Below are 19,739 nucleotides of genomic sequence, written 5' to 3'. Positions count from 1 at the left end.
GTTTTTCCATGCCATGTGCTGGATAGTTTGTCTTTGGAACAAAGAAAGAAAGGCAACATGAGAAGAGACTATAAAAAGCTCCTGCAGCTCCTCCGTCTTGTCTTCAATCCTGCTTCTGACCTCTGGAGGGACTTTGCTACAAACTGAAGCTCTGAACAAAGGACTGAATGACCCATCCCAACTGTGGATGTATTCCAGAGACTTAAATGAACCTGCAGTTTATTCCATCACTGCTACAAGCGTGAACCAAGAACTTTGCCATGACTGTATGTAATTGATTCCATTTAACCAATTCTAGCTCTCATCCATATATTTTTCCTTTTATGAATAAACCTTTAGATTTTAGATTCTAAAGGACTGGCAACAGCGTGATCTGTGGGTAAGATCTAACTTGTATATTGACCTGGATCTGGGGCTTGGTCCTTTGGTATTGAGAGAACCTTTTTTCTTTTACTGGGGTATTGGTTTTCATAACCATTTGTCCCCATAATGAGTGGCACTGGTGGTGATACTGGTAAACTGGAGTGTCTATGGGAATTGCCTGTATGACTTATGGTTAGCCAGTGGGGTGAGACCAAAGTCTTCTCTGTTTGGCTGGTTTGGTTTGCCTTGGCGTGCAAAGGAACCCCAGCCTTGGGCTGTAACTGCCCAGCTTTAAGCAATTTGTCCTGAATTGACACTCTCGGAAGTATCCCACCAAAGCCAGCATCATTACATATCCCACGAAAATAAAACCCATAACTGGGACACTGCTGTGAATTTTTTTTTAAATGCAATTACACAGGGCCTTAAGGCACCGCATAGCCAGCCAGGGTTGTAAGACCCCTGCTGGGAACAACCATCTGGCATTGTGAGGAAGACGCTGGCTTGATCTTTTGTTTGTGATTGTTCTCCACTGCGATCTCCTGAATCCATCATAAGAAATCCCTCTGGATTCCTCTGCAAGAGCTCCTCTGGCTGGGGCTGCTTTAACAGACTGGAATGAAATGTGGACGTGGAGTGGAGCCAAGCTCTTATTTATTCTCCTTTGCTGCTCCCCCCCGAAGGGATTGTTAAACTCTAAACAGTCTCTCCCTGTTAACAGACCTTTGCTCATCAGTTGCTGCTCTTGCTGCCGGGAACGCTCCAAGGGTCAATGCTTACTGTCTGGTGCTGCTGAGAATAGAGCAGAGACCTCATATTAGTGGTGCTGCTTTGAAGCTCTGGATGGCGCCTGTCCTTTGAATTCTGCTGCCTTCCTTGCAACTGGTGCTACAAGTCCAATTGTAGAGAGAAAAATGTGTAATTGGGCAGGAGTCTAGTGTGTTGGGGCATTCTTTCATCTACGAGAGACTGTGGGAATTGCAGCCTCTGATGGAAATCGAGGATCAATGGAACCACAAAACCTACCCTAGTTACAGGAAAGGTTCCTTTAAAAGAGCTGTGTTTGCCGAGTGTCTCAACCCACACCATCATCATCAGTAACAGAACAGGATATTGGCAGTTGCCAAGGTATGAAAAGGTTGCCAAAATTCAAACTAGGCCATCTAATACTATGATTTCATCAGCTGCAGCACTCATAAGCTAGGCTGGGTTTGTACGTGGATGCGAGGCCTAAGGAAAAGCCCAGATGCTGCAAGAAATGGTGTTATTGATACGGTACGTGACAACCTTCCCTCAACATCAGCCCAGTGCCCTTATGTAGTGTTGGGAGAGAGGGGCATTGAGCTTCTTGAAATGTCACCTTTCAGTTGAGAAATAGTAAGAAGTGCTTTTGGACAGATGCTGTATTTGACCACAGAGATGGTTGCATTTCATGTGAGTAAAGTCACTACCACATATGTTTTCATCAGTCAGTAAAAGGAGTACGTAAAGCACTCGGGGTCATTAAACACTGCATATTTTCAGGGCCATCTAGTCTAGGTTTCATAACATAGTTAATGTGTGTTAACAAAACAACGGATTAAACATTAAAACATGCTCTACTTTGACAGGAAGATGCATGATCCTCTTGCAGATTGTTAAAAGGAATTGCTTCCTACTTAGCTCTGACAACATGATTATTATTTGTATTATTGTAGCACCTAGCACCTCTAGTCATTGTGCTACGTGGTGTACAGACATGAAAAAAGAAGACAGTTCCTACCCCGGAGGGCTCACAACATGTGAGATCCGATGCAACAGACAAATGTTTGGGGTGGGTTGGAAGGATGAAGCAAATGAATATAAAATGAATAGAGTTTAGCAGAAACCACAGCTAGCCATTTGCCTAACCAAGAGCAGACAGGATTCCACCCGTACCCCCTCTCCCTCTGCTGCCACAGCCCAGGTTAGTAAAGTACCTTCATCAGCATTGGGCTGGATTGTGAATGACTTATTCCAGTTAATGAGCTTGAGTAGTGACTTTTCATGAGTCAAGAGTGGACTTTGCATGTGTTCTAACCAGACTTCAATGGGATCCACAAGATGAGTCCTTGATATCAGGAACACTCTGACTATTTAATGTACAAATATTATTATTTTCATTCTTAGGCCTGGATGCGGGCACCTCTCATTGATCTCATTTGGAATCACATTTTAAAGCTTTGAATTTGCCTGAGTTTATTAACTTGTGTCAAGTTATGCTAGAGAGAGTGCATTACTATACGCTGAGGTCTCACCATTTTGTATCTGTGGCATTACTATAAAGCTCTAGAAGTGTTTGTAGTAATTAAATAGTGTTTTATCACACAGTGTTGCTGTTGTTAAATAAATGTTGCTTTTGTTGGGAATTTAAAAGCTTAAGCAGCAGACTGAGGCCCTTGGGAGTATGTGTGTGACTTATAGACTCCAACTTGCTGACAGATTTGTCACCGGGGTCCCAGGGGAGCCACACTGAGATTACTTAATTAGGGCAAACTGCAAAGACTGGGGCAGACAATCCCCAGAGGTAGTGGTCATTCCAGTACTTAGATCCACCAAGCTAGCCTCCAAACAGCTTCTATAATACCCTACTCGTTACCCAGAAGCCAAAACAGAGTTCCTTTAAAGCAACCCAGCAATAGGTCACCCAGACACCCAAGTCAAATATGATGAGGATTACTGAAAATCTTATTCACCATAGAAGAAAGTTCTACCAGTCCCAACGGATCAGACACATGACCTCCCAGGTTAATGAATATTTCAGATCTTACCCCTGTACACTCTTACAGTCAATTCTTATTAACTAAACTAAAATTTATTTAAAAAGAAAAGAGGGAGAGAGTTGGTTAAAAGATCAGTATGCATACAGACATGAGTGCAGTTCTGAGATCAGATTCATATGATGGTGAGCTTTGTAGCTGCAAAGAGTTCTTTCAGAATTAGTCCATAGGTTATCTAGTCCAATGTTCATATTCAGGGTGATCCAGATGGGACTGGAGATCTCAGTCAAGCTTCCCCTGCATAAAGCCTCAAGCAGATCTGAGATGAAAGGATCAGGTCCCAAGAGGTTTTTATACAGTTTTCTGGCAGCCTCTTGACCATACAGTCCTGGGTGAAAAATAGGTCTTTGATTAACCTTCTGTTTCCCAAATATCACCAGTAATTAACTCCATGGATTAACATAAGGTAATTTACCCATTAAGTAGTTCATATACAGCTTACCACAAACTTTAAAGAAACATTCAGACAATTACATTATTTCTCTCATATTTCATCTAAATGTTAATATTTCCTTTTTATCTCTGAATCAATAGCTATAGCAATAGACAGGAACTGTCTGTTTACATGGCTAACATGTAACAAGATATAAGTAAACACATGCGGTTAGGATCACCTCTAATTCTCTAACAATACAGGATTGCATTTCAAAATTCTAGCCCATCTAACATGAAATGACCCCAATTACCATTTACATAGTTTTCTAACATGTCTCTAAAGATTGAATCTGGGTCATTCAGCCTGCGAGCTGCTTAACCCTTTCTGGCCATGTGTCCCAGGAGTACACTGAACTAATGCATTTAAAATGCAGAGGGCACTGGCTCTGAATTCCCATGTGTGTTTGGATCGGGTGGAAAGAATTGTCCATGAAGGGTAAACACTCCGTGTATCTCCTGGGATTATGCAAGAACTGCTCATCTTCTGGCAAAGATAAGCAACCAGTATGGTGTGTGAATGAAGAGGGCCTAGGGGTTTTTTAGGTTGTGGTATTTCTCACATAATGTTAAATATTCAGGAGGGTGTGAGGGATTTATCTGTGTTGCTCTAAAAAAAAGATAATGGCCAAGGGGCCATAGGACAATGGTGAATGTGGTTTATAGGAATTGCAAACATTGTCATAAATTATAAATATAGCGGTAAACTCAAGTGCTGGAATCTGTGGTCTCTTCTACGGAAAGGTCAGCAGCTCATATGATGGTCACAGGCTTTTTATATTTGAAATCCTGTCCCTACTCCCTTCAAACCTCTTATGCTAGGAAAAAAACTCTACATCTGTCCAGCAGTGAAGGGAACTTCTTATAAGCAGGGCCGGCTCCAGGCACCAGACGAGAAAGCACGTGCCTGGGGCGGCACATTGTAAGGGGCGGCATTCCAGCCAATCTTAGGGCGGCACATTCCGGCCACCCTGTCGTGGTTTTTTTTTTTTTGCTTTGACAGCCTCCCCGGACTTCCGGCCGGCTCCCCGCGCTCTGCTCCCAGCCCAGCCCTGCAGGGGCACGGACCCCGCCCGGGGGCGCAGAAACTAGCAATCCCCGCCGCTCACCATGCCTCCGGGCTCCCTGGGATGCGCCACTCCCCGCCACCTGCACTGGCCTCTGATCCCCCGCCGCTCTGAGCCTGGCCCGGCCAAGCCAACTTTAAAGGAGCGGCTGAGCCAGCACCTCCTGCAGCCCGCGGGGGCTCCGCCTGCCCAGCCGGGAGAGACACCCCAAGGCGGGAGGGGGGAACCCCTCTTGCCCGGCTGTGAGTGGGCTGCAGAACCTGGCTGCCCACGAGCGGAGGGAGCGGGCGGGCGCCACCCTTCACCCCCCTGCGAGCCGCCTTGGCCGCCCTCCACGCGCTCCCTGCGGCTGCCGTTTTTTTGTTTGGTTGGTTTTTTTGCTTCGGCGGTCCGGCACCCCTTTTTTTTTTTTGGCTTGGGGCGGCAAAAAAGCTAGAGCCGGCCCTGCTTATAAGGGATGGAAGTAGGGAAGAGAGACAGATCTTTCAACACATCTTTAACCAACCCAGGGCTCTGCATTCACTGCTGCTTCTTCACATGGAAGCTCCCCTCAGGGAACAAGTGGAGAGTGGCAGATTTATTCCACTTGAGAGATAAAGCCAGGCTGGAAACCTGGTCTCTGAAACAGAGATTCCAGTGATTTCTGTGGGAGCACAGGAATAACCCCAGTGGAGCAGACCAATGGCCCATCTAGTTCAGTATTCTGTTTCTAGTAGTCGCTAATCCTGGATGGTTCTGAGCAAATAACAAAATATAAATAGTGATACACACAGGGACCCAATTTTACAGCCTGATGCCTTCACAGAGCTGCTTGTGCCAGCATGCCCCAGCTAGTGTCCTAATCCGATATTTCACTCCTGGCTTGGGCTGCGTTGGGATCAGCTATCAGAGTAATTTAGCATGACTTAAGTACATCAGTCAAGATCATGTTAATGGAAAATTCCCAACTGTAAGGGCCACCTGTTTACACAAAGAATGTTCCTGCAGATCCAAACGAATGAAGGTTTTTTTATACTTGTGTTTCTGAGAGGTCCTTGTGAAACAAGCCCCCACAGGCAGAGGTGGCTCGTGATCAGTGGGGTAAGATTAAATGCAATTCCCTTTTCTCTTAGGCCAGGTCTACAGTAGAAATGTTTTCTAGTAGAGTAAGATTGAGTAGAAGGGTGACTTTTTTGCGGGTGACGGTCCTATACTTGTAAAAGCCCTAGTGTAGGTGCAGCATAAAAGTGCTTTTGCTGGGATAGCTTATTTCACTCAGGGAACTAAGCTCTATCATCAGAAGCACTTTGTGCCAATGTAAACTAGAGGGTTTACCAATATAACTATCCTGGGAAACCGTTTCTAGTGGAGACTAGGCTTTACTCTTCCCAGAGAGTAGCATCCAGGGAATATTGTGCATATCCTGTTGCTAATCCTTAGCTCCATGCTGCTTGGTTCTAAGGCTACTAGGGCCTGGGGGCGGGGGGGACCCACTTTAATGAGAAAATAAATGGTTGCTTGCTGTCACTGTGGTTCTTCGAGATGTGATGCAGACAAGTATTCCGCTTAGATGTGCGTGCACCGAGTGCGCTGAAGCTGCAGACTTTTGCCTAGCTTAGCAGGCTGCGTAGAAGACAGCGATCGCACCTCCTGGTGATATGAGGTGGCACTGCCCTGACCCCCCCTATAGTTCCTTGGCACCGAAAGCCCATGAGAGGAGACTCCAGTACAGAGGGGACGAAGGGTGGGTCACAATAGAGATCACAGGACTGCCCTTCCGAGGCTGCGTCCACTTTTAAAGATGCAGTAATAGCATAATGGTCTGTAAATGTATGTATAGATGACCACATGGCAGCCCTGCAAATGTCCAGTATGGACACATCACTGAGGAATGCCATCAATATCACTTGTGCTCTTGTGGAGTGAGCCATATCCGTTGAGAAGGTGTAGCTGAAGTTATCTTATACACAGACTTGGTACAGGATGTTACCCATCTAGAGATGGTCTGTGCTGAGACCACTTGCCCCTTCATGCAGTCTGCATATGACATAAACAGGTGAGGTGAAAGACTAGACATCACCTGACATCCAGATTATGGAGGCACTGTTCTCCTGGGAGGACCTTAGTACCGGATCAGGCCGCATGGCCTGTTGAAGCAGGTGTTGCTTGAGGCAAAGGTCCCATGCCCCCTGAGTCTGCTTTTTAAACGATCAAACAGCGCTCTTAAGATGGGCCTCACTGAGACAAAACATGCACCGTGGTGGGGAGGGGGGTTCGTTGTTGGGGATCACCTCTCCACACAAGGACAGTGTTTAAAGCCTGGTGAGGGCATCGAGGGGGGAACACTATCGACTAATGCTATCTAACTACTAACTAATTACCTGTGTACAGTAAACTAGGCTTATAGTAAATGCAAGGTTGTAAGACTACAATCACAGACAGATCTTCAACTCCAGCCACAGTTGGTAAGAAGGGACTGAGGAGGGTCAGGGCAACACAGCCTCATATAGCCGGGGAGGGGCCGCAGCCCTGAGGCGCAAGGGCTGCCCCTCTATGGGCACTGCTAGGCAAAAGGCTCTCGCACCGGCACGCTGGGTGCGTGCACACCAATGCAGAATACAGGTCTGCATCTACTCGAACAACTTCAGATTACTGAGCCAACAGATACCGTCTGAAGTGTGTTGTGGCGGTGACATGCTTTGGTCTTGGGCAGGGAGTGGAGTTAACAACGTCTTTGCTTGGCGTCCTTGTCTGACCAGCAGAGGAGTGGTTGAAAACAAACCTCACTGTTGCCGACTGTCGTGGTATGAGGTGTTTTTCTTAAAGCCACAGCTTCTGGAGGCATGTGGTTAGGTGAGAATCTCAGTTTTCATTTGAAAAAATAAGTTTCTAGCCTTCCCAATTGCAGAGAAAAGCTTGAAAACAGAACCTAAGTGCACCCTAAAGACACTAAAACCAGAAGGGAAATAAATGGCATCCACATGTGTTAAGCTTAAAAATCATGAGGGTTGTGATGGGTTGGATCACAGAAACCCCCTTGGGAGCTGCCACCTGATGTACCAAGACTACCCGTGCTTCTGTTTTCCCTGCCAGCTCAGGACTCCAGCACCCTGTCTTGCTGAGCCAGACACTCCCGTCTGCTCCAACACAGACCTAGGGTCTGAATAACTTGCCCCAAAGCTGCAAGTTTACCTGAAAACAGCTCACAGAAGTGTGCTTGTCTTTAGCACTCAGATGCCCAACTCCCAGTGGGGTCTAAACCCAAATAAATCCATTTTACCCTGTATAAAGCTTATACAGGGTAAACTCATAAATTGTTCGCCCTCTATAACACTGATAGAGAGATATGCACAGTTGTTTGCTCCCCCAGGTATTAATACATACTCTGAGTTAATTACTAAGTAGAAAGTGATTTTATTAAATACAGAAAGTAGGATTTAAGTGGTCCCAAGTAGCAACAGACAGAACAAAGTAAGTCACCAAACAAAATAAAATAAAATGCGCAAATCTATGTCTAATCAAACTGAATACAGATAATCTCACCCTCAGAGATGCTTCAGTAAGCTTTTTCTCAGACTGGACACCTGCCAGGCCTGGGCACAATTCTTTCCCCTGGTACAGCTCTTGTTGCAGCTCAGGTGATAGCTAGGGGATTCTTCATGATGGCTCCTCTCTCCCTCTGTTCTCTTCCACCCCTTTATGTATCTTTTGCATAAGGCGGGAACCCTTTGTCCATCTGGGTCCCGCCTCCCCCCCACTGGAAAAGCACCAGGTTAAAGATGGATTCCAGTTCAGGTGGCATGATCACATGTCACTGCAAGACTTCATTACCCACTTGCCAGCACACACATACACAGGAAGACTAACAGGTAAACACAGCCATCTGCAGACAATGGTCCTGGTTAATGGGAGTCATCAAGATTCTAAACCACTATTAATGGCCCACACTTTACATAATTACAATAGGCCCTCAGAGTTATATTTCATATTTCTAGTTTTAGATACAAGAGTGGTACATTTATACAAATAGGATGATCACACTCAGTAGATTATAAGCTTTGTAATGATACCTTACAAGAGACCTTTTGTATAAAGCATATTCCAGTTACATTATATTCACTTATCATATTTTTATAAAACTATTCCAGTTACATTATATTCACTTCTTATTATGTTTTTATAAAACCATATAGACTGCACAACGTCACAAGGGTTTTCAATAATATCTTATGATTTTGGGGGCCCTGATTCGTGCCTTTTGAATATTTAGGATTGGCAGCACTGAAAATTGGGGTGGTTGAATCTGCCACTAGGAGAGTCACTCGAGGTTAACCGGAGTTGTAGGAGGGTGCAGTAGTAAGAAGGGTAGTTCCTGTTGCTTAGCCTCCATGCAAATACGTCATCTTAATAATGCTTCACTCCTGTAGCCTGATCTATAGATTATGAATAAAAATTCCCAGTTACTGTAGCACTTTGAGGGTTGACAGGTTCTTGTCCCAAGATCAGGCCCAGTATTATTAAAATTATATAGTTGGGAACCCCGATGTGCCCAGGTGCAACACTCACACTACAGGAAATCTTTTATATTTACAAATAACTTATTAATACATTTAGCAAAGTCACACGCACTCTAACTTGGTAAGGTAGCTAGAGATAATACAGAAAGTACATCTGAACATCCATACTCACACCATCCCTTGCAGAACAACCTGAAATGTTAGCCATTATCTTCCTCATCACCGTCACCTTCTTCATCTTCACTAGTGGCCATCATTCTAGTCCCTCCCAAGAGCTACATCTCTCTCCCTACTGCCCCTAGGCTGGGATGCCACTTTATAATATGTTATGCTGACATTACCCGTGTCTAATGCATATTCAATAGGGGTTTCTCCCCTCTTCCTTATTTGTATTTCCTCCCCTTACCAATGTTAAGGTGTCCTTCTTCTATAGGTTAGTGTATTTATGATTTCACCCCATTATCATATATGTCAATTTGTTGCCAGGGCACTCTTGTGGTCGGATATTCCGTCCAAAACCTTCCAGAAGCCGATGTCAGTTCATGTTCTGTGGTTGGCTGATGTCATTATGGACAAAATTCCCTCCTACACTCTACCTCCAGTTCCCCAAAACTTATGCGTTAGCTAAGTTTATCTATGCCAAAGTTCGTAGGCTTCAAGCCTCATGCTAACTTCTGAAGCCAATGTCTTACAGGATACAAGCCTCTAGGTTCCTTGCATTACCGCTGAATATAATGCAAAGCAGTGAATATAATAGAGGTAAGCTGGCCCACTGAGCTACACTCCTAAAGCTCCTTTCATCTGAGGGGAGCAAGGTACTTTCATAATCATTCAACAGCGACATCATTCGTTGTATAAGGGGTTAAACTCATGCTACAAGTGGGGTGGCTTTGTAGGTAGGGCACTGGACTGGAGATCTAGGTTTTGTTCCTGTCTCTGCTACAAACGCTATGTGTGAACTTGGGCAGCTCCCCGAATCCCTCTCTGTGCCTCAGTTCCCCTATCTGTATAATGGGAAGAATACTGCCGCGTGTGCCAGGAGTGTTGTGAGGCTAAATTCATTAGTGTTGGGAAGATGGTGAGAGGGCCCCAGAATATGTTATAAATAGAGACATGGAAATGCCTGGCCTGCAGTGAGTGGGGATTTGAGCTTCCTCCAAGCTCAGTGAGATTTGGAACAGATCTGTGGATCCAGCCATTACTTTGGAGGCGCTGGTCACCGCTCCATAGTGAGGATTGAGCTTGAAATGAAGCCTAGATTGGGATCCAGTGCCCTGACTGAGCTCGTTCACTCTGGTGTAAGTCTGGAGTAGCTTCACTTAAGCCAGTGGGGTTACACTGCTGTTAGTGAGCAAAGACTCAGACCCTGAATTTCCACAGAGTTGGTGTTCAGATCTGGGGCTTGTTTCCCATCCACCTGTAACTCATACTTCTCCCTTCCCCCACGATGTATTTAATAACCAAATGGTGCTTTGTTTAATTGTCGTAGAAGCTGAAAACGTAGTGCGGTTGAACTAGCCACAAATCACTTACATTACATTACTTAAGATACTTTGTGAAGACTTCAGCTCTGCATTATAGAGTGTGCTGTGCTCTCCTGGGGGGCTTCTGGTTTTCAATAGCTTTCCTCCTCTTTGTATGATCATTTCCTGATCTGCCTGGTTGCTGTGGCTTAAAAAGCTGTAGCAATTTCCGATGATTGTTCGCTATTTTCATTCTTCATCCTTCAGCTCAGCCTAAATAAGTCTTCATGGTCCAGCTGTGTCATTTCCTTGTACAGATTTTAGATCCTCACACAGAATTGCTACCTCTTTTTCCAGGGGTTCTCTCCAGTTTCCTTTCCCACCTACTGTAACTCATTTCCCCCTGTGTTGTGAAATCAACTGTGACGAAGTGGGAATGTTCTTAATGTTTTCTCTGAATACTGTGTGGGTGCCTCAGTTTCCCCTATGCATTTCTTAAGTATCTAGGTGGTGGGATAAGGGTGTGTGATTGTGGCAGAGCCTTAGAGGGTCTGTGTGGTGCTGTCTGCACAGAGAATGGCCGACACCCTGTCTCCTGGCAACGGATGGCCTGGGCCCCTCCCCTGCAAAGGTGCCAACTGAAGGTGTTGGAGAACAAAGAGATCAGGTGACCTTCTGGCCCAGATGGGGCCCTGGCCTCCTTGCCCCAAGATGGACCTGACTTAGGGGTCCTGTTTCTGTACCTACAAGCTCTGGCTTAGACTGTATTCCTGTCATCTAATAAACCTTCTGTTTTACTGGCTGGCTGCGAGTCACGTCTGACTGCGGAATTGGGGTGCAGGGCCCTCTGGCTTCCCCAGGAGCCCCACCTGTGCGGACTCACTGCGGGAAGCACACGGTGTGGAAGGGGATGCTGAATGCTCCGAGGTCAGACCCAGGAAGCTCAAAGCTGTGTAAATTTCTTGCTCTGGAGACAGTCTGCTCACAGAGAGGAGGCTTCCCCAGAGTCCTGACTGGCTTTGTAGGGATCAGTTCCAGAGCATCGCCCGGTGACTCCGTGACATCACCCCTGTTGCTTCAGTCCACTTAACTATTGACTTCTCTCACCTTGCCACCTGTATATCCTTTGCATTACAAGCAGGAAGGCTCTTCCACGAGCCTGCTCAGTTCTGTGCTGCCTGGTCTTGCACAAGATTTTCTCTTCCTTTCTCCTACAGGGACATCCTACGACGTAAGGGTTCAGCTGTGGATGCTGCTATTGCTGCTCTGGTCTGCACTTCCGTTTTGAACCCCCAGAGTATGGGCCTGGGAGGAGGTGTCATCTTTACCATCTATAATGCAACCACAGGTATGGTAAGGGCCTGTCCCTTCTCAGGGAATTCTCCCATAGCATTCGCATACGCCTCCTTTAGAGTTGATTCACCAGCATGTTCATTCAGTAGCCTTGCAGAAGCCAATGTCCTGGAAGCTCAGGCAAAGCATTTTTCTATGAACGCCTCACTCCCCGGTTAGAATGGTATCGTATTCCCAGACCTAACTACCCGTTACAGTACAGCGAGGGCTGCAAACAGACATCCGTCACTCACAACAGGGTGAGTAGGATATCGCAGTAATTCACAAAGAAATCTCCTGGAGGTGTTAAGGTGAAAAACCCAACCATGTCTGAACGTTAGGCAGGCATTAGAGCAAAGCCAGAATGGCCCGAAACCCAGCTAACTGAAGGGCTGATGCTCACCTTATGCTCAGCCAATGCAGGTGAGATCAGAAGGGAAGCATTTGCTATGAGAATCTAAGTGTAAATACTCTGGGCCATATTCAGCCCTGTTGTGACTGCGCTGAGGGCTGAATGTGACTCTCCACGTCTGGTGAGACCTTGGACCTAATGCTTCGTGGCAAGTTTGCAGCACCTTGTGTCTGTCCTTTACAAAAGGCTGCCGGTTCAGAACAGTACTTTGTGTGGGTGTCAGGGACTCCACAAAGAGACAGACTGGGGAGACTCAGGCTTCTAATTTTGCAACTTACTCCCTTTGGCAATCTAGCTATGCTCAAGTCCAGCCACTTTCAGGCCCTGATGTAAGACTTGTCTGTTTGTTTGGCTTTTAGAACTCAACGTTTTGTTGTGTTCCTGCTTCAGCGTATTAATAGCGTCTTAGTTTAACCCAGCTGACATGGCCTATAGAAATTAGTAGTAAGAATAACACTGTCGTTTAAAGCAAACAAACCAGCTACGTAACAAAGTCTGGAAATACTCAGGACTGACTTACATTAGGAAGCTGTGCTGGCAAAACTTTCCTTTTTCTCAGCACAGCCTGGTGTGTTCTCTCCTACCAACCAAACTCTCCACTTTTGCTGACATAGTTATTCTCCTGTTCAGAACACTGTAACCCTCTGCCAGTGTACTGGCAGTGGCTGCATGGGCACACACATACTGATACTGGTACAGACAGTACTCCAGCTGCAATCCCAAAATGCAACATTCATTTGTGGTTCCAACACCCTCCTAAAAAGTCTACCGTTTCACCTCACTTTTTTTCCCTTTTCCGGTGGGAGAATCCCATTCGTTGCTGCATGAAAGGGGCTTAAGCGCTTTCTATGGCAGATATGAATTACAGTAGTGTGGTCTATTGTTGCATGATAATATAATCTGCACACATGTCCCGCCTCTTAGCCTACCTCAGGTACAATGATTATCAATAGCCAGCCTGTAAGCATGTATATGGTGCTGCAAGTCCAAGGTTGTGTTGCTCTCTGGCTTGCACTGGGAAAATGGAGTGTCTTTCCAATAGCGGCAGATGAATATGGAGTATTGGATGGTTTCAGGGACTTGTATGGACAGTATGCAGAGGCAAATAAGAGAGGGCATGGTTGTCACGTTTTGGGGTGCAACCCACACCAGTGCTAGGTCATGTTACCATTTGTCCTGTAACTCTGAGTGCCTTAAAAATGCTCTGCTGCTGTAACTTCCAGTCTGGGTGCTCCCAGCCAGCATACAAGCATGCACTGAGTATCTGTGTGATAAAAGCCACCCTGGTTCAGCAACTCCAGCAGCCTGCTTGTTACACCACAGCCACTCCCTGGTCTCCAGCAGCCTTGGTTATTATTAGCCAAGCCACCCCTACTCCCGAATTTCCCCCAAACTGTCTGCCCTGAAATGTCCAGCCCTCTCCTGGTACAGTTAGAGAAGTAATACAGTCCATTGCTCCTTTAAAGAGACAGAACCCCAGCAGTCTGTTGCTTTAACTAGAATTCATGATTACGTCAATTCAAACACAGCACCGGGTTGGTTTAGATGGAAAATAAACAAGTTTATTAATGAAAAGAGAGGATTTTAAGTGAGCTCAGGTGTAAGGGATAAAGTCAGAAATGGTTATAAGCAAATAAAAGTGAAAAATGCTGTCTAGGGACTAAGATTTAACCAAACAACAGTCTTGTTTCAAGGTGAGCTTCTTAGGCTTCCTCCTAGCAAGACGGCTGACTAACCCCTTGGTCAGGATCTCCCACAAAGTCCAAGGTGCTCGGTTCCTTTGTCTTTTGAGGTGAAAGATAAGTTGGGGTGCTTTGCCCCCCTCTTTTAGAGTGCAGTGTCCTTTTGAAATGGAGCCTTCTTAAAGTCTAGTGCTCTCCGGTGAGGAAAGGTGCCATGGAGTCTGATGGAGAAGGTTCTATGCTGGTTCCAATATGCCAATGAATAGCCACTTGACTGCAGTTTGCAACCATGCCCCCGTAGCAAGCGCAGGAGCAATGTAGAGATGAGACTTCCTAGCTAACTGGTTAAGCCAACTGTATGCCTCTTTGCACCGCTGAAGTACCATAAAAGAGCAACAGTTTTTAAGAGCAGTAGAGCCAGAATTAACCCATCTGTATATCCTGGATCATGATCTTGCTTTCGGATCAAACAAAGAGCCAAAGGGACCAGGAGTATGAGATGTACTGTTCTTAAAATTGTTAGGAGGACGTAAACTCTACAGCAGGAAGGCTTCATAAACACAACGTGAGAGCTTGGCAGGTCTGGTGATGGACTTCATGGACTCCAAAGTGCATGATCCAGTGGGACGCCAACCCTCACCCGTTTCCACAAAGAAGCATAAACTCCAGCCCTTTGCTTTCTGCTCCACTAACTGTGATGAATGAAACTTACCAGACACTGGGAAGAGATTATTATGTGTTTTCCTTTCTTATTTCCAGGAGAGGTCGTTGTGATTAACGCTCGTGAAACAGCTCCAGAAAATATCAACCAAGACTTGTTAAATCAATGTAATGGTTTACCTCTCCAAATAGGTAAGGACAAGAATTGGACTGTTTTCCTTTCAGACAGCTTGGTGCAGTAAGGGGGGGAGGGGGAGGTACTGCCTGGCATTTGGGGAGAGGATAGAGGACCTCGCTATTTCACTGCATTATGGGAAGTCCATTGTCTCTGGAGGGTCACTCTTCTTCATTATTTCCTGCTGTTGCTCTTAAGTTCTAAGCTGAATGGACAAAGCATTTGAACCCCACTAATCTGTGGGATGAGAAGGGAAAAAGGGTCCTAGGGAGAGGAAGGTAACCTGAACCTCAAGGAAACCTTCTGGGGTTGGTCTGGTGTCAGTCCCCATGACTAGACCCTGCATGTATGCAGTTCTAAGCTTTTTCCTAACATCAGCATTGGCCCAGAGTTGGGTTATTTTTAATACATCTAGTGAAAGAGCACAGAGGATTTGACTCTTACGCCCACACAAAGTAGTTACTCCTGGGAATAGCCACATGTATTTCAATAGGGCTGCAGGGATGTAAATAATGTGTAAAAACAATAACCGTGTAACCAATTAAAATCTATCAGTTACACAGTTAAACGTTTAACCGGGGAACTAGAGGTGCAGGGGGTGCTGCAGCATCACCACGTTTTATGCGGAGCTCTGCTGCCAGCCCCACACCTGGGGATCCCCGCTGCTGGCCCCGCATCCAGGGATCTCTGCTGCTGGCTGCACCCGGGAGCTGGCCCCGCACCCGGGGCTCTGCTGCCCACGCCCGGGATCCTGGCTGCTGGCCCCTCACCTGGGATCCTGGCTACTGGCCCCATGGCTGGAGTCCCAGCAGCCAGGACTCCGGGACGGGCGTGGGCAATAGCAGAGCCCCAGGCGCGGGGCCAGCAGCCGGGACCCCAGTGGAGTTTGTCACGGAGTCCCCGGGCGATGCTCTGGAACTGCTCCCCACAAAGCCAGTCAGGACTCTGGGGAACCTCCTCTCCCTCAGAGCAGACCGTCTTCAGGGCAAGAAGCTCACACGGCTTCACCTCCTGGGTCTCTCCTCGGAGCATTCAGCATATGCCCCTCCGTGCGCTTCCCACAGCGAGTCCGCCCTGGCGGGGTCCTGGGGAAGCCAAAGGGTTCTGCACCCCCCACTTCGCAGTCAGACGTGACTCTTAGCCAGCCAGTAAAACAGAGGTTTATTAGATGACAGGAACACGGTCTAAAACAGAGCTTGTAGGTACAGCGTACAGGTAGGGGTTCAGAGAGCCAGACACCCACGTCTGCCCTCACTCCTAGTCCCCAGGTAGCTCCAACTCCCAAACCCCCTCCAGCCGCTCCTTCTCTCGGCTTTGTCTCTTTCCTGGGCCAGGAGGTCACCTGATCTCTTTGTTCACCTTTAGCTATTTCCTTGCAGGGGGGAAGGGGCCCTGGCCATTTGTTGCCAGGGAGACAGAGTGTCAGTGATTTATGCGCACTGGCCTTTCCTCACCACCTAGAAACACCCACACAGTATTCAGAGGAATCATTAAGAACAGTCCCACTTCGTCACAGAGTTTAATTGTTAACAGAAACCAATACGCATCAAGGTTATCGGTTAACTGGTTAAACTTTTACATCACTATAGGACTGCAGGCTGCAAGCTGTTGTAAAGACCTATAGGGTCAGGCTTCACAGCAAGGCTCATTATCTGTCAGTCAAAGCTGACAGCTCTGTACTTCACTGTTCTTGTCCTTGCCTGTGGCTCAGTGTGCAGTTCCACAAAAATGACAGCAAAAATGGCATGGGGGGGTGGGGCATTTTTGTGTCTCAGCGACGCCGTATCAAAGTGCAAAGCTTGCAAGGAAAGAGATGTTGTCTTTCTGACTGATTTCCCACCAAACTCAGCCAGAGATCCGAAAACAGGATTTTTCCTCTCCTGCATTGTTACCAGGAGCAAAAGTTCTGCAGGCCAAATCAGGCCCCCTGTGGTGGTGCAAACCTCCTTGTTCTCAGATTCTGCTTTCAGTGACATCCATGCAATTCCCTTGCTGTCAGTGGGTTTGCACAGATCTTACTGTGACTGAACTTAGGCCTTGGCTACACTGGCAATTCACAGAGCTGCACTTGCTGCGCTCAGGGGTGTGAAAAAACACGCCCCCTGAGCGCAGCGAGTGCAGCGCTGTAAAGCACCAGTGTAATCAGCGCCTGCAGCGCTCCACGCTCTCTTGCAGCGCTGCAAGCTATTCCCCTCGGAGAAGTGGAGTACTTGCAGCGCTGCGAGAGAGCCCTTGCAGTGCTGGCGGCGCGACTACACTCGCGAATCCGCGAGTGTAGCCAAGGCCTTAGCAAGGAATGGTGTTGATGCACAAGAAGGACTAGAGCAGGGGTAGGCAACCTATGGCATGCGTGCCGAAGGAGGAACGCGAGCTGATTTTCAGTGGCACTCACACTGCCCGGGTCCTGGCCACCGGTCCTGGGGGGCTCTGCATTTTAATTTAATTTTAAATGAAACATCTTAAACATTTTAAAAACCTTATTTACTTTACATACAACAATAGTTTAGTTATATATTATAGACTTATAGAAAGAGACCTTCTAAAAACGTTAAAACGTATTACTGGCACGCGAAACCTTACATTAGAGTGAATAAATGAAGACTCGGCACACCACTTCTGAAAGGTTGCCGACCCCTGGGCTAGAGTCCAGCACGCTGTCTCGCAGCTGTGTTGACTCTGCAGTAGTAAAAATCATTTTAAAAGATTAGTTTTTGTCCCTAAAGTTGGCCGAGGTGACTGACCACACACGGGGCAGATCGGCTAAGTAAGGAGGTGCCTTTTATATGTAATCGTCAAAGTAGGACTGCATTTTCCAAGCGCTCGGCACCCAGCAGCTCCCACTGAGAACAATTAAAGTCAATGGGTGCTCAGACCCTCTGAAAAATTAAGCCCTGAGTGTCTTGCCCAAGATCCTTCAGGGCATCTGTGGCAGAGACGGGAATTGACTCCAGGTCTCCTGAGTTCCAGTACAAACCCGTAACCAGGAAACGACCTTTTCTGTCTCACCCCACCCTGCTCCTTAAAGAGAAGACAAGTGCTGTTACTACTAACAGCTAATAGAGAAGCAGCTTCTTCAACTTGGGCTGCAGATACTTTTGTTTAGAAAGAGGCCAAGAGAGCTCCCCTGGCTGCTTTTGTGCAAATGCGTTTCTAGATTCAAGGAACTCAGAACACATTACAGGCACTAGTGACCTAAGCCCCAGGACACTCCAGGGAAGGAGGTAATAGTTGTCCCTCTTTTACAGACCGAGAAGCTGAGGAACAGAAAGGTTAAAGCCATTATTGTTTCTTAAAGGAACAGAGCTCAGGTGTCCCAACAGAAGATCCAAGAGGCACTGTGCGGGGGAATAGGCTCCTTTAGGAGGGTGCAGTCTCTTATTTACCTATCTATTTTTTGCATTACCCTTTCCAGTAATCATCACAGCTACTGCTCCATCCCTTCAGGGATCAGGTCAGCATCCAGGCTGTGAATGTGACTGGCCTCTGCACAGGGGTGCATGTGGAGAAGACCCCATACACGCGCCCCAGTTTGAGAAACACTGGCCTGCTGGATAGGGCATAGGGCAGGAAACTGGAGTGTGTGGGGTATCTATTCTCAGCTCTGCCACTGATTCACTGTTTCACCTTAGGCAAGTTGTACCCTATAGTGATGGTCTGCTGGGGTGCAAAGAGCAGGAGGGGCCAGAGGTCCTAGGCCCCCTCTTGGCCCCGACCAGAGCTGGAACTTTAGCTTGACCGCCCCGCTGTCAACCCCTAGGGAGAAATGGAGCAGGGGCACCACGACCCCCAGTGCCAAGGAGGGTGGGAGAATTGGATCCAGGCTTTTGGAGCTTACTGGGGAAACGGAGATGGAGGAGGAGGATGTGGTCTGGGGCTCCCAGAAATGCCTGGCCCCTGGTGGAGCTGGTGTTCTTCAGCCTGACAGCCTCAGGGCTGGTTGTGGGGCAGGGAGGTCTCTGGGGCTGAGTGCAGGGGGAGAGAGGTCAGAGTTGGGTGTGGGGCAGCAGGACAGAGGTGTGTGTGTAGGGCTGGGTGCAGAGACAGCGGCTGGGGGGTGAGAGCAGGGAGAGCGTGTGGGGACGAGAGGTTGGGAGTGGGTGCAGAGGGGGAGCGGTCAGAGCTGGGTGTGGGGCAGCAGGACAGAGGCGTGTGTGTAGGGCTGGGTGCAGAGACAGCGGCTGGGGGGGTGAGAGCAGGGAGAGCGTGTGGGGACGAGAGGTTGGGAGTGGGTACAGAGGGGGAGCGGTCAGAGCTGGGTGTGGGGCAGCAGGACAGAGGCGTGTGTGTAGGGCTGGGTGCAGAGACAGCGGCTGGGGGGTGAGAGCAGGGAGAGCGTGTGGGGACGAGAGGTTGGGAGTGGGTGCAGATCAGGGGTGGGAGAGCGCTGGGAAAACGCTGGTTGTGCCCCTGAAAGTTTGAGGGGAATTGTTGCCATTTTGGGGTGAATTGGTTGGCCACATGGTGCTGGCTCCCTGACTTGTGTCCGCTGCTCAGTTGCGAGATAGACATTGTTTTTCCATGTAAGCAATTGCTGAGCTATCGCTTATGAAACAGGCAGCTGGGGGAGGGTTATCAGTAATGGGCAGGGAGGAGGAGGTGGTCTGTGCTATCTCTGATGGAATAAGGGGTGTGGGGGTGGCCTTTGCTAACACCAGTGGGATTGAAGGGGGGGAATGGCCTGTGCTATCACCAGTGGGATTGAAGCGGGGGTGGGGGGATGGCCTGTGCTATCACCAGTGGGATTGAAGCGGGGGTGGGGGGAATGGCCTGTGCTATCACCAGTGGGATTGAAGCGGGGGTGGGGGGATGGCCTGTGCTAACACCAGTGGGATTGAAGCGGGGGTGGGGGGATGGCCTGT

General features: G+C 47.7%; 1 protein-coding gene across 5 annotated transcripts in view; it reads left to right on the top strand.

Moving 5' to 3' along the window:
• GGT5 (gamma-glutamyltransferase 5) overlaps positions 1 to 19,739 on the top strand; it is a 60,655-nt gene that overhangs the window by 27,122 nt on the left and 13,794 nt on the right. For 3 of the 5 annotated variants that reach the window (XR_006172488.2, XM_065567958.1, XM_005288589.5), the window contains 2 exons: positions 11,837 to 11,967; positions 14,805 to 14,897. Coding sequence is in view for 4 of the 5 variants with exons in the window: in XM_005288589.5 (XP_005288646.2) it covers positions 11,837 to 11,967; positions 14,805 to 14,897 (224 nt within the window). In the remaining variant the exon portion in view is untranslated. Of the gene's footprint in view, positions 1 to 1,083; positions 1,639 to 11,836; positions 11,968 to 14,804; positions 14,898 to 19,739 lie in introns of those variants that run through there. The other 2 variants (XM_065567957.1, XM_065567959.1) reach the window with 2 other exon arrangements.

This window comes from Chrysemys picta, chromosome 15 (genome assembly GCF_011386835.1).
Source record: "Chrysemys picta bellii isolate R12L10 chromosome 15, ASM1138683v2, whole genome shotgun sequence".
NCBI classification, from domain to species: Eukaryota; Metazoa; Chordata; order Testudines; family Emydidae; genus Chrysemys; species Chrysemys picta.
Note: the sequence above shows the minus strand (reverse complement) of the source record. Positions and strands in the feature narration are given on the sequence as shown.